Genomic DNA, 15704 nt, shown 5'->3' on the forward strand with positions numbered 1-15704 from the left:
GGGTCATGCTTGCCAAGTTCTTGAAGTAATCTGAAAGATCCATCTGTCCCTCTTGAGGGAGGGATACTATCTAGGCGGCTGTGTTCAGACTCGCTCCCAGGAATACAATCTCCCTGGTGGGCACCAATTTTGACTTCTTTTCGTTGATTGTGTAGGCCAAAGAGGTGAGAAGGTTCTTTACAAAGTCCAAATCCTTTAGAAGTTGCTCTGGAGAGTTTGCTTGAATAAGGCAGTTGTCCAAGTAAGGGTAAATTTGAATGTTTCTTTGCCTGCAAAAGGCAATGACTGGAGCCAGACATTTTGTAAAAACTCTGGGAGCAGTAGATAAGCCAAAGGGCAGTGCAGAGAATTAGAAGTGCCTGTTCCCCGCCCTGAAACGAAGGAACTGCCTGCAGCTTTCCCTTATAGGGATGTGCAAGTAAGCTCCTTTTAGATTCAAAGTCACCAGCCAGGAATCCTTGGCCAGCATTGGCAGCAACTGCTGAAGAGTGAGCATTTTGAATTTGGGAATCACTAGGATAGGTGTTTAGAATGGACAAATTCAGAATACGGCGCCAGGTGCCCCTTTTTTTGGGGACCAGTAAAGGTCTTGAGTAAAAACCCTGGCCTATACGTAGTGGAGGAACTGGCTTTATTGCTACCAGGTTTAGCAAGGAAGAAACTTGTTTTTCTGCTTCTGCCCTTTGAAGAGGGGGAATATCTGGGTTATCACTGGAGGACTGGGAAGGTGTGAAAGGAGAATTTGTAGCCTTGGGATACTATTTTTAGCACCCATCTGTCATCCATGATAGTGTGCCAGACGTCTACAAAAATGGCTAACTTTCCCCCAAAGGAAACCATGGGCCCACAGAGGCAAGCAAAGGAAGGCCGGAGTCACTGAGAATGTTTGCTTTGTGAAGTCTGCTTAGAACCCCCTGCTTTTGAAGATGAAGCCTGCCAGTGTTTAGCCTTTTGAGGGGTGGAAGTCTGTTCCCTGGAAGACCTGTAGCCCCTAGATCTAGTGTAACTCTGTTTACTAGAGTCAGGAAAAGTCCAACTCTTAGAAGGGTAATGCCTGCTAAAACGAGGAGGCTGAACTTGCAGAAAATCCTTAACAGTTTGCATAGATTTAGCCTTATCCTCCAACTTCAACACCTCTTCTGCTCTGCTTCCAAAAAAATTGTCCTTATGCAAGGGCACATCCAGTAATTTAGATTTTACAGGTTCAGAAAGGGGCTGTTCCCTGAGCTAAGCATGTCTTCTGATAACAGAACCAGTGGCTGCTGCTCTGCAAGAAGCCTCCAAAGTCTCAAAACCACAATGTAGAGAATGTTTAGTAACCAGAGTGGCAGAATTCAGTAAGTCTTGCATGTCCTTATTCTCCATTAGGGAAGGAACACCAGCAATTTTAGCCTTAATGGCCTCCAAAGTATGCTGCTGATACTTAAGCATATGAAAGAGACAATTGACAGACCTAATAGCCAGGGTGGAAGAAGTATGAACCTTTTTACCCCACCTATCTAAGGCCCTACATTCCCTGTCAGAAGGAACAGGATTTTTAGCAACAGTAGCCTTAACACCCTTAGGGTCTTGAGAAATAATCTCTGGATCAGCAGTAGATTTTTGAAAGGAACGGATGAGAATCAGGAACTCTATAATACCTGCCAGGCTTTCTGGGAGCAGGAGGAACAGAATTAGGTGTCAAAGAATTCTCTATGAAAACATCATCAACAACTTCCAAAACCGGAGGAATAGCTAAAGGCTTATGCTGAGGCAAATCCAAGAACTCCCTAATCCGCTTCTTAGACTGAGGGTAGTCCTGACTTTCCAGTCTAAAATGCTCCCTGAGTGTATTCAGAATATCCCCAAATGAGAAATCTTCTGGGGGAGAGGCAGAAGGGATAGAGTCTTCAGCATCAGAATCCTCAAAACCACAAAAAAGCTGAGTGTGTCCTCCATCAGCAGAAGTGCTGGACACCTCAGAGTCTGAGGCAGACAAAACATCCAGGGACAATTCCCTAGCCCTCTTAAAAGGAGGTGGCTGAGAGCCCCTGATAAGAGTCAAGAGATCACTAGCCATCTTAACCATCTGAGCCTGAGCCAATTGAGGGGAGACTGGAGCCTGTTTAGGAGTAGACTTTTGGCTGGGAGGCCTGCTAGAAAGCCAGAGGGATTTGGGAGGCCTAGCCACCGCAGACGTGTAAGCCGAAGTTGTTGGTCTGGATCTGGTCTCCGGGCAGAGAAAAGAGCCCTCTGAAGCCGGCGCCTGCTTAGTAGCCTTGGATCCAGAGGCGGTGACTGGCGGAGGGGTCTGAAGGCAAATTAGAAGCCTGCAAAATGGAGGGCTCAGCAAAGGCCTCCGAAGACACCTGCTGCTGAACATCCGCAGACTGCAGGGGCAAAGAAAGCACTTCACTGGCTACCGTTGAACCGACAACCAACTTAACAGGGATGTCGTCGGTTAATTTAAATCTAGGCCTGTCGCGGTCCTTATCCTTGCGCTTCTTAGGAACATCCAAAGTTGGAAGACTAGAAGACGCCATACCGACAAACTTAGGCCAAACTCCGAAGTGCTTATATAAAATCCTAGCTCTACAGCGTACAGTATGCGGGTTGAAAGAAGCACAGAGATCACAATTTGTGACGTGCTCAAGGCCCAAACAAGTAATACAGTAAGAATGAAAATCACGATGCGGAATCTGTTTTCCACAAGCAAGTCAGTTAATTTTCTCTGACATTCGTTAAAGCAAGAAAAAAGGGTCCCCAACGGGGTACTTATCTGAGGATGTCTTCAACTTTCGAAGTCGGAATACAAAAAGAAGGTAGTCGGCCAACCGGCACTCGTGCAAATTGCTTTTGCTTCGGGCTCCACGACAAGAAAGACTGAGGAAATGATGTTGGCTGCCTGCCTTTGTACCTGACTTCCTGGCATCAGACTTAATCCGTGGCAGCTGACGTCATATACCAAGGACTTTGGTATTCTGGCTGACTGCGGGCTACCGGGAGCCGGATAACCCATTTGTAAGGACTGCAACAGTGAAACACGATGAACATCTGAGGGATCCACAACAAGCAGCACCGAAATCTCTGGCTCCAAAGGACCAACACGGCTCGGAGGAGGAACCACAACAGGGAGAATGGTCTTATGGTCTTAAATGGTTCCAGGACTAACTGGGCTGGAGCCAGCAAGAATTTGGGTACAGCAGACGACTTCAAAAGTCTAAGCACTACTCTCTCTACATCTCTTCCGAAAGGCTCTTGGAGGGTCTGGATGACAGGGTAGGCAACCTAGATCTCTGTAAAATGGGAGATCGTAAAGTTGGGGAGACCGGCAGTAGTTCTCTGGACTGGCTCCGATGCAATTTCTCAGTAGTCGGCTCCGACAGACTTGGGGCCAACACTGCAGTATCAACATCGATAACCTCGACCAGCTCTGAGGACAGTGGAGCCAAAGAGGTAGAAGGCTTATCCAATTTTAAAGTTTTCTGAGGAGTTTCAGACAAAAATAGTCAGAGTAGGAGAATGTCTCTTGGCCGACTTGACCTTCCCTTTCTTTGATGAGTGAGACTTGGAGGAAGAAGAAGAAGAGCTGGCCAAGTCCTCCTCGAAGGAAGGCTTAAGGAGACCTTTCAGTATTAATCTGTTCTTTCTTTCTTGGAGAACTCTGGAGCTGAAAGAGTGACAGAAAGAACAAGTTTCCTGTAGGTGAATGGCTCCGAGGCAGTAAACGCAATTACTGTGCCCATCAGTAACCGACATTTTTTGGGAGCACTTAAGGCACTTTTTAAAACCCGAAGGTTTATGATCTTTGGAATCCTTTGACATGTTTACAAAAAGGAAGTTCTAAGAAGTAGAAGAGAGGACAAGGTTCTCTAACTTAAACGGGCCTCGCCCTTTAAGAAGCTACACACAAAAAACAACCGAAGACTAGGTCCTCTAACTTAAATGGGCCTAGCCCTGTTGAGGAAAAAGTCAGAAAGTTAAACAGAGAACTAGGTCCTCTAACATAAACGGACCTAGCTGTGGAAACAGGAAAGAAGCTAAGTCAGAATATACTACAAATGTATGTTTGTTTGTGTCTTTCGGCTTTTCCCGGTTAGGGGTCGCCACAGCAGAACTCCGGTCCGCTAATGATTGGCAGTAGAGTTTTACGTGCTGGCTTGCCGGGCCTAACGCACAACCTTCAACGAAGGAACGCCCGTTCACGCATGTCGCCACACAGAAGACGCTCTAACTGAGAATCGAACAGACAACGTCTAACTGTGAGGTGACAACACTACCGCAGCACCACCACCGCAGTAATATACTACAAATAGTAAATCTTAAACAGCAGGCAAAAAACTAGTCAAAAATAGTAGCAACACTGTACACAATATATTATACTATTGAAAACTAGAAAAAAACAAAGGTCTTAACCCAAACGCAGACCTACTCTAAAGGAACTATGACAAAAAACTAGCACTCAGAAGGATACCACGCAGAAAACAAAAAAACGGGCCTAGAACGGCCAACAAGTTCTCAACACTAACTACGAAAATTTAGCAAAAACACATTGCTATTAACTACCTATGAAAACTATTACTAAGACTAAGTAAACTAATTATTTTATGAGAAGAAATAGCAATAAAGCTACAATAATAATGAAAAATATGCAACTTAGCCACAGCCAAGCAAGAAGCACTTCTGAACTTGTAGATGCGGCAAACGAGATCTGGGGATGCTTACTAGTGCACTATGGGATACCTACCTTGCCACGAGCCAACTAAGCGTCTTTGAGCTTTGCAATCGGACGAGTCGGAGCCAAGGATTGGCCCAGAACCCATATGTAAGAATGAAGGTGAGATAGGACTACAAAACATCTATTGTTACAACTGTTGTTACTGGAGAGTGAGATGTGTGGTGTATAGCTCAACAAAGAGAATTAGCATGCCCTAGTAAGGGACAAAACTTGGTGGCTCAGCCTCTAACCACTTCTTCCTTAATTTTCCATAAAAGACCATTGGGGTTACCACATCCAATAAATAAAGTGATAAGACAGACAGTCTTCTTCTTCCGGTTTTTCCCGATTAAGGGTCGCCACAGTGGATCACTTGTCTGCTCATGACTGGCAGTGGAGTTTTACGGTGTCGAGTTGCCAGCCCGGCACCCAACCTTCCACAGAAGGCACACACATGCACGCACTCATGCCTAGGGCCAATTTTAGAGTGTCCAATCCACCTACAACATGTCTTTGGGATGTGGGAGGAAACTGGAGCACCTGGAGGAAACCCACGCAACCATAGGGACAGTCTGCTTCACAAATGAAATTATGCTTGCCAGTAATAAGCCCAAACCGAACCATTTAACCCTTGACAATGCCTTTCTTTTGGAAATAATGATGGCAACTATCAAAATGTAAATATGAGTTTGAAAAAGTTGCCTTCCTAAAAACAGTGGAAGTGTATTGCATAGACGTACTGTCTTTCCCTATAGTGACATCTAAAAACTCAATACCGCAGTGTCTCAACTGGCACATAAAAGAAAAAATTTCAGTAGATTTGTCAAACACTGTCTTATATTCCAACCCTTGGTCAGGAGTTCCTTTCCAAATGATAAGAAATCTAAAATACGCCACCACCTGAAGATAAAATTCAGAATTAGAAATATAATTCTCCTCCCAGTAATTTAACACAGTGTTAGCATAAATGGGGGCACACAATGCTCCCATAGCTACCCCAGAAATCAGATGATAAAATTCTCTTCAAAGAAAACAAAGTTATTACAGAGTACTACATCTAAAAACTCTCCATGAATTTAATCTGAAGGTCAGAAAAATCAGGATGTCGAGTGAGGGTGGTCAAAAATTGATCAATGCCAACAGATTGGGGGATGACAGTAAACAAACTGATAACATCCACAGTAATAAAAAAAATAATCCTTATCAAAGGGGACGCTAATAAGTTGCCATGAGTCTCTAGGTACATGTTTTTTTTTTTTATTCCAATAATTGTTTGCAAGTCATGTCTATAAAAGTAGACAAAGGTTCCATTTTGGACCTGTTAGCAGCAATAATAGGTCTAAACGGTGGATTGGAAGGGTTTCTGTAGACCTTTGGGATAACTAAATCAATCTCTATTGTAAGAAATATTCATTTCATTTTTAGAAACTACAGCATATGTATTTTCATCTGACAATGGAATAATCAACTGAATCCATAATAACTACACCCCCCTCCCCATCTGGTATCATAATCCGTAGGGTTCTGTCATTTCTAATTGAAGACAGAGCTTCCCTTTCAAGGGGCGTCAAGTTAAAACGACCTGTATCATCATTAGCACCAACCCTTCTAAAACCCTGTTCACAAATGCTTTCAAAGGCAGCAACCAGAGGGTTTACTGGAGGTAATAAAACAAACATTCTCTTTGGTTTTAGAAAACTCTCATCCATCAAAGATGTGGTGTTACCAAAAAATAAACAAGTTTAAAGCTCTAGTGTATAACTTTAACTGAATAAGCACCCTAACAATGTACATTTTGAGGAAGGGTACACAATTGAAACCTCTCTTGAATAAGGAGGTCACAAAATTAGAAGAAAATCTCCCCATGTAGTTGAATACTAAAGTCATCCTTGGCAAGGGAAGCTGAAGTCAAAAAACACATCCTGTTGACAGGGTAGTTCATTTCCTAGATCTTCCCCATCCCTTCTGTGAACAGTTCCTGTTGTTCTTGTAATTCCTGATATTATGGTGGGTAGAAGGACCCTCTAGAGACAACTGAGAGGCTATCCTCTCCAAACATCTTATTACAGGTGAACCAAAACCAAGAAGGTCAAGGTGGTCACAGTCCTTTTGTGGACTGTCAACATGTTCTTGACAAATTAACATATTTGTCTGTAGAAACCTATCCTGCAGTGCTACTAAGTTTAGGGTATGCAGCGTCAGAATCATAGTGATTTTAGTCTCCTTCCATTTTCTTACATTTACATTGTTTATTAGATGCAACTAATGTGTCAATCCTATTGGTAATTGAAGGACAGGATACAAGAATACTGCTGTGATATTAAAAAGAAAAAAAATCACCAATGCTCTTTTTAAACATAGTTTAACCTGTACCAACTTCATGAAATTTGTATTTTTTATAATGATCTATGTACAACATAACCCCAAAGGGGGGGGGGGGTGACATTAACATTTTACTGGAGTTTAGGGAAATGAACTGTCAGCTTAGGCTTAATTCTAGTGTACATCCTGGTCTAAATTATGTGATTTCTATAAGCAGTGTACTTAAATTGAGCGCTTTAAATGTGTGATTGAATTTGTTTTTTTGTTTTTTTTGTCCATATTTTTATTTTTATCGCATCCTTTATTAAACTCTAACTTAGCTTCTTATGTAATATATTGTGTAGATGTAGTTATGTGGTTTTAAGGTTGAGGTTTGGCCAATTTTATTACAATTTCATTATACATCAATTTGTTAATTAATCTATTAATTATGCAACACACTTATTTGATTGGTTTAAGATTTTATATATTGTGTTGGGATTTGAGAATATGCTTTACTCTGAAGAAGTTCTTTATGGTGAACAAAAGTGCTCAGTGATTAAAAGTTATTAAATACTGCCACTTGGTTATTCTGTTTGCACTTTTGGATTTTTCTTATTTTACTATTTTGTTTTGTATGCTGTTGTGGGTTCCCATTATTTATTTCTTACTATAGGAACATAGCTGCACGAATGCAGTTAGTGATGTGATATGTAACAAGCCAAAAGACTAATAAAAGGAAATATCCTACATCATCAGAAAAGAGCAGCAGTTTTCAGTTATCTACCCACCTCTTTCAAAGGTCATCTCATCTACAGTCTGTTGAACACTGTGAGGTACAAGGGACTCATGGGAGAAGCATGCACAGCCTTCATGGTGGTCAGACGCCATGGCTTCCACTGGTAAAATTAGGAAAAAGGCAGTTTCTTCATGTTTTACATCTGCTGGAAACAAACAAAAGTAGTGTGCAGCCACTGTAATGTCCCCCACTCCTGGAACTACACAACACTTCATAATAAAGCGCAAAGCAAACACAAAACACCATCATCAATATACAGTGTAGTCTTATGTACACAGAACTGAATGAACAAATAGTCACTACATTTTGGAAGCCACCCCCAAGAGCACTATTACTCTATGTATAATGTATGCAATCACTATATGCATAAACAAACATCTGTTTTACAACTGATTTAAACCATAGCTAAAATTACCACTACAGGCAGGCAACTCCTAGCATGATTCACTGCCTGGAGTCTATGGTGCTGTGGACTGTTCTTAGGTGCATTATCTCACTCAAACAGAAAGGTAAAATATGGATAGGCTTACTGCCCAAAGGGCATATTTCTACAACATTTTAAAGCATTCCAGCCCATTTCTTCACTGATCAGTGGTAAGTTGCAATTTCCTACTGACCAGAAACACCGTTTTTCCTGATGTCCATACAGTGTACAGTTTCCAGTTACAGATGATATAAAACAAAGTTTAAAATAGGTGAACAAGAACAAAGGTTTGATATAATTGTTACGGGTTCAGAACAAAGGTTTTGGTAACACCACTCTGTCAATCTGAGAAAAGTCTAACAGATCGGACACTCCTGCTACTATCTTCTTTTGGCTTTTTCTGGGTTAGGGGTCACCACAGCGGATCACCTGTCCGCTCATGACTGGCAGTGGAGTTTTACAGTGTCGAGTTGCCAGCCCGGCGCCCAACCTTTCACAGAAGGCACATACATGCACACACACACTTAGGGCCAATTTAGAGTGTCCAATCCACCTGCAGCATTGTCTTTGGGGATGTGGGAGGAAACTGGAGCACCCGGAGGAAACCAACGCGACCAAAGGGAGCACATGCAGACTCCGCACAGAAGGCACCCCAGCCGAGGATTGAACCGGAGAACCTCTTGCTGTGAGGCGACAACACTAACCACTGCACCACACCTGCTACTATGCACCCTGTAAATAGCTGTACAAAATTAGCATCAAATATAAACCTACCACAATTACTACGAAACATTTATTGGGATTTTAATGGTGGACTAGCTCCAACTGTTTGCAAAATGTGGAGATTGTAATTCTGGATAAAGAAAAATATGAATATCGCATTCTGAGGCATGTATAATACTGGGTAAAGAAAATTAAGGAATATCACATTCTGAATCATGTAAATGACAAATGCTCTGCACTTTCACAGTTTTCATTTTTCATATGATACAAATAAAAAAAACACCCTGATAATTTTATAGCAGATTCATCCATCAGACAGACATAGATAAAAAGGTGTCTTTTACACACACACACACACACACACACACACACACACACACACACACACACACACACACACACACACACACACACACTGCAAACAACACAGAAGAGCAAGGAACTGAACTGTGAATTTGTAAGAACAGTTAAGTAAAATAGATCTGTGGCACAAAGGCATCACCACACCCATATGGCAGGGGAACACAACATGCAAAGCAGGCAGAAAACCTTATTCAAACTCCAGTGTCTCTACATCACACTCAGAAGTTAAGGAAGGCACAACACATACATAAGTAGGTAGAAAACATCATTCAAAGGTCAGTGTCTCTGCATTTGTGTGCTTAGAGGAAAGTAATGTATATCACAATCAGAGGAAAGGGAGGTCAGGCCAGTGTGCATCTAGAAGTTAAAGAAGCTACCACATGCTCAAAGCACAGTGACTGAATCAAAAGACAAAGATGGCAGGGACTACACAGCACAGTAAGTTTGGAAGGAGACACCTGGGAACACAGAGGAAAGGGAGGGTGCACCACAACAAAATAGCATGCACAATGCTCATAAAACAGGAATGGCTGCTGCATACCCAGAGGACAAAGAGGATGGACAGAATATAGCACAGCCTGGGAGCAAGCAAGGTGCAGCCCATCAAAGGTAGGCAAGTCACAACACACCTGAAGGGTAAGGAAATTGCACAACCTAATAGATGGACAAGGTGCAACACTATGGGGGTGCTGCAGAGACATCATAGCAGTTGATCTATAAGTAACTGATGAGCTTTTCTCTTCTGATGTGCCAGCACAGTACATTACTGAAATTTCTTTAGCTCTTTTCAAGAGGGTGCACTCAGCCTATGTACTTTCCAGTAAAATCCACATGCCATCAGTAAGCACAACCAGAAAGAAAAAGGGGAAAAAACAGAAATATAGACATGACTTGATTTAAAGAAAACAATGCAGCCAGCCATCAATGTGAAATGGTAAGGTCATCTAAGCACATGGAGGTGGAAGAGCACATGGAGGTGGAAGTAATGTAATATGTATTCACTGCAGATGGTTTTCTTGCAAAACAGATATGGTGAGAACAATTCCTTAATATCTGACTTCAAAGTCGTTCTTTAATTGATAAATGTTTAGAAAAATCACAAGCAGTGAAAAATAACCTTTTTAGAAGGACAAAAGGTAAGGGTTCAAAAGAAAGTCTGGAAGCACTTGGAGGACAAAGGATACCAAACTTTGGTTCTCTCCTTCATCATGTATTTACTGGTTGAGCTGTAATTCACCAATGACAGTGACACAAACAAGTGAAATGGTTAGATTCTTAAAAAAGGACAGTGGATGCAGTCATACCACTGCTGGGATGGCCTTTGACATTTCCCAGTGGGTGGCCATCTGCCTGGTAACAAAAAGACAATGGGATTACAAACCACATGAACAGACGTTTGCCTAGTCACTGGAAAACGGTGCTGCGGTGGTGGTGCTGCGGTAGCGTTGTCGCCTCATAGCAAGACGTTGTTCCGTTCGATTCTCAGCTAGAGTGTCTTCTGTGTGGGAGGCATACGTGAATGGGGCGTGCCTTCGTTGAAGGTTGTGCATCAGGGCTGGTAACCCGGTACGTAAAAATCCACTACCAATCATTAGTGGACTGGAGTTCTGCTGTGGCGACCCCTAACCGGGAAAAGCCGAAAGACATAAACAAACCTAAATGGAAAAAAAAACTAAATGAAAGAAAACAAACAACTGGTCTGTTAAGCTGAATTTAGGCATCTTATTTAGGTAAAACATAAGCTGACAGTGAACACCCAAAGCATGCAGCCCTTTCTCCCCACATTCTATACCCAGAAAGAAAACAAGGAAATGCACAAACTAGTTTAAAGGACAGTTCTGAAACCACTTTTTTAGAAAACATGCAAGTTAGTCTGAAGCAACGTTCAAACATTGTGAAAAAACAAACATGCTGGCAGCTTACAGATTCTTTGGACAGAGGTGAGGCTCATTAGGAAAAGCATCCCCCAACAGATGAACTTTACAGCCACCAAACCAGCCAGTTTGAAGACAGGATGGACAAGCCTGTCAGATCTGAATCTCAAGCTATAAGTAGGAGAAGTGCTGTCCAAAGATGAATAAATGATAACAGAACCCCTTTTAAGCGGCTACTTAACCAGCCAGTGCTGGGTCACATTTCTGCCCTTCATACTTACATGATGCATAGAGAAGCCATTAACAAAAACTCAGACAAAAGAATAAAGGTTGATGTCAAACTGGTATCTGAGATAGGATTACCTGCAAACTAAAGGACTGAGGAAGCACAGGATAGTTCTCTGACCAGGTGGAAAACATCTGGCATGTGCACAGTTTTCTGGCTAATTCAATCACTTTGAAAACTACTTTCAGGAGATTTGGGTGAAAAAGGAATCTAAGGACAGCCGTGCTTGGAGATTGATCATAAACAGATTTTTTTTTGTTTCTTCTCTGAATTTTGCTAGGAAAGGCTGAATCAGACAGAAAAGTAGAAAAGTGTGCAGGAAGCCTCTCCGCCATTGCAGGAAAGAGTCAAGTATATATGCAACCTATATGGACTTGCTGAAATGAGCACAGCAAAGGAAGGATTACATTTTCCTGTACAGTGAGCAGGTCAGTCTCCAAGGTGCCTCAGTCATGAAAGACCTGTATCAGACCTTGCTTATACACAGATCCAGGAAAGGTTGGGACCTGTTGATAAGAGGGTTTGCCAGCATGTTTATTTCCCTAAGCATCTAAGCAGTTGTAAGAAACATGCCTCTGTTTATAATCAACTGCTAGACTCAAACTGCCTCTCTGCACATGGGGTTATGCTTCTATACTGCAATGTGTAGCTATCTATCACACCATGGCATAGTTGTATGACCAAAGCAGGAGGGATTCTGATCTCATCTCCCTGAGAACCTGAATTATAAGATACATTTCCTTAATCTCCAGCTTACATGAAACCCTTGTTCCTGTATTCAACATTTTTCCTGTACAATTGAAGAGTTTAGCTGAAATTCTCAATACATCACCCAAGTGTCAGAAAAAATGATGGGTTCAGCTGCAAGGAATGTGGCCAACAATAAGACTAGTTGTAATCATCAACCAATCTAAAGTCCTGTGACAGTGATAGGACAAAACAGTAGGTCTGTAAAGGTGCAATGACTCTGTAGTCAAGGACACCTCACTATTGCACTACAGCATATTGAAATGCAAATTCTGGAACAGGTCTGCAAAAATCAGTGACTGCCAAAAGGTCCAAGAGGTGCAGGAAGGTCCACACTTGCACCTGCTGCCAGCTCCTCTGGCAGAGAGGGGAAAAGCCCTTGCTGTTACCCAGGTGAACAGAGTCTGATCAGTGGCTTTGGAACCTTTTGAAGCTGGTGTGGGAGGAAAGAAATGACCTGGCTTGGCCAACTTGTCTCTCTCTCTCTGTGGGACAGGTTGGGTGGATGTGCTGAGGCTAAACTGTTGCAGTGCTGCTAGTGGGATATTCCCTCTCTCTTCCACTACTCAACAGTGACCTGACCATCCTATTGTTTTCATTCTCTATCACCTCTCTTAGCATTTACATAATCAAGGTGGCACTACTCCCCTTGTATAAACAAACAATGTTTATCTAATGTCTCTAGTTTGATTCTCTGACTCTTGTATTGGAACTGCTTTACATCTCTCTGTCACTAGTAAAGTATGTATTTCTCTATACATCTCATACACTTGGTAAGTATGTACTGCTCAGAATTTTCCTGCTCCTCTGTATCACAATCTTTCACCAGAATTGTTAAATTGTATGTATTAGCATTTGTGCGTTTATCATGAACTGTAAATTGTAAGTATTAGCAGTTGTGTATAATAAAATACTTCCGCGGTGGTGCAGCGGTAGCGTTGTTGCCTCACAGCAAGAGGTTCTCCCGTTCGATTCTCGGCTGGAGTGCGGGAAATGCCTTCTGTGTGGAGTCTGCATGTCCTCCCCGCGGTTGGTGGGCGTTCGAAAGACATGCGTAAATGGGCGTGCCTTCGTTGAAGGTTGAACGTCGAGCTGGCACCTCGGCGTTCGTCAAAATCTACTGCCAATCATTAGCGGACCGGAGTTCCGCTGTGGCAACCCCTAACCGGGAAAAGCAGAAAGACAACAACAACAGCAGTTGTGTATAATTCAAATATGTATCATTCAATATAATGTATATAATTGTGTTATTGTCAACCAAAAGTAAGGCACTGGAAGGTTCACCAGAATAAAATCCACTGTTTTATTGATAGCACACAATAATAAAAAAGTGCAAAGCACATCCAGAATGCATTAACTGTATCACCGTGTTTTCGTCAAAAAAACTTCTTCAGATGAGCATACCAACTTCTGAAACTCCTTTACATACATAAACATCGCCAATTAATCAATTAGCAAACTGTTATACTTTTAAATAAAACACAGTGCAAAAATACTATATACACAAACAATGAAACACGATAAGTAAGGACGTGCATAGAAAATCAGTTGTTGGTCAAGCAGAAATCTTGTAAAACACATACATTATTTACAATTTGTAAAAACTTGTAAACAGAAAAATATTTACAAGTTTAAAACCCTTATAAAACCACATTTAAAAAACTAGCTGCCAGTACAGTTTTCTGCATTCTAAGCGTGTTTCCCAAGGGCCACCCCTAGGATCAATGGGTAACTAAGTTCTAGAAGCTACTAGGTATCCTGGTTTAAATGGAATGGTTTCATTGAAGACAGTCTTAAAGCTTAGGTCAGCTAAACTTTAAATTATGTGACTATCCAGCAGATGGTGCTGTTCAACAATTTGTATGACACACAACAGTGTTTTAAATGTGGTTTTATAAGGGTTTACTTTTAAATATTTATTTTCTGTTTACAAGTTTTTACAAATTGTAAATACATTGTGTTTTACAAGATTTCTGCTTGACCAACAAATGATTTTCTATGCACGTCCTTACTTATCATGTTTCATTGTTTGTGTATATAGTATTTTTGCACTGTGTTTTTAAAAGTACAACAGTTTGCTAATTGATTAATTGTGGATGTTTCTGTATATGAAGGGATTTCATTAGTTGGTATGCTCATCTGAAGAAGTTTTTGTGATGAAAACGCGGTGATACAGTTAATGCGTTCTGGATGTGCTTTATGCTTTTTTATTATTGTATGCAATCAATAAAAACAGTGGATTTTATTCTGGTGAACCTTCCAGTGCCTTACTTTTTGGTTATCAGTTTGCTTTTGGCACTTTTTCCACTTTCTTTGTTTCATTGTGTTATTGTCCTTATGTACTGTTTTCATAACTGTGGAGCTTTCCTCGCTGGGCCTCCTCTGAAAAAGGACCTGTGTCCAGTCGGACTTTCCCGATAACCAAATGTAAAATAAATAAATAAAATTAAAACAAATCAGTTGTCATGCTCAACATGTAGATGGGGACCCAGATAGGGGTTACACTACTGTGGAGGCAGGAACTGCTCCCTTGCAGTGCCCATTACATGCTGACATACAAAAAAGCAAGGCAAGTGGCAAAGCAAGAATATTTAGGGAATTAGGTCTTAAAACGAAAATACTTTTTCCCCTAGTGTATGATGACATCACTCTTGGTGAGTTTGTCCTCTACTTTAAGGAACAATAGGCCATAGTACTCTTACTAGGGGCTCAAACCATCCAACTGAACAGTCAGGGGTAGAGCTCAATGGTCAAGAAAGGATTTAGAGCTTGAAAAAAAAAAAAAAAGTCCATGACCGCAACTTCTGAACCAACCTCACCCAGGCTACTAAAGCTATGACCTCAAAGGTGTCTCTGCAGACAGGAATAACATCCACTGAAGAAAGTCAGTACTGCCCCAATAAAGAAAATAATCTGAACTAGAACTAGAGAGAGTGTCTCCCAGTTTACCATAGCCTTCAAAGGCCTATAACCATGAAAGGACCTAAACAATGGCCACTACTGGTCTACAATGAGCAAAGTGAACAATTTAAGGAATACAAGAAGCTTCTTTACCAGTAATACCTTTGCCAAAATGGCCACAATCTCACTAAATATACTGGGCTAATATTAATAGATCAAAGGATATCACTTTGGACTGAAGGTGAAGCTCACACACAGTGTACTGAAAGAATTTCCTGTACAGACTATGTTCATTAACGTACCAAAAAGTATCCATCCTATATGGTGACACAATCTACTGTCTTGTTGCAGCAGAGGCATTATCCCATGCAAAGTCACCAGAGCTAGAATAGGAGTAAAAAGCTGACAGGATACTTCACAGATACCTTCCACAACGATCAATACAAGTTTCCTCATTTGGAGGTGCTCTATCATACCTAGGCAAGCTTGACTACTTCTAAAATCACCCGGGAAGGAGGCATTTAGAGTAGCCCGGACTAGCTCACCATTATATAACAAAATGCTCCTTGTCATGTGGTGTATGCAAACTG

General features: G+C 41.5%; 1 protein-coding gene across 2 annotated transcripts in view; it reads right to left on the minus strand.

Annotated features, from left to right (window-relative positions):
- Nucleotides 1-15704, minus strand: part of ANKRD39 (ankyrin repeat domain 39) — a 426259-nt gene that overhangs the window by 261074 nt on the left and 149481 nt on the right. Inside the window, exon 2 of one of the 2 annotated variants that reach the window (XM_044084385.1) lies at nucleotides 7789-7938. In XM_044084385.1, coding sequence (XP_043940320.1) covers nucleotides 7789-7938 — 150 coding nt within the window. Of the gene's footprint in view, nucleotides 1-7788; nucleotides 7942-15704 lie in introns of both variants that reach the window. The other variant, XM_044084384.1, reaches the window with a different exon arrangement.

The sequence above is a fragment of the Protopterus annectens genome, chromosome 9.part0, assembly GCF_019279795.1.
Source record: "Protopterus annectens isolate FY-2018-M chromosome 9.part0, PAN1.0, whole genome shotgun sequence".
NCBI classification, from domain to species: domain Eukaryota; kingdom Metazoa; phylum Chordata; order Ceratodontiformes; family Protopteridae; genus Protopterus; species Protopterus annectens.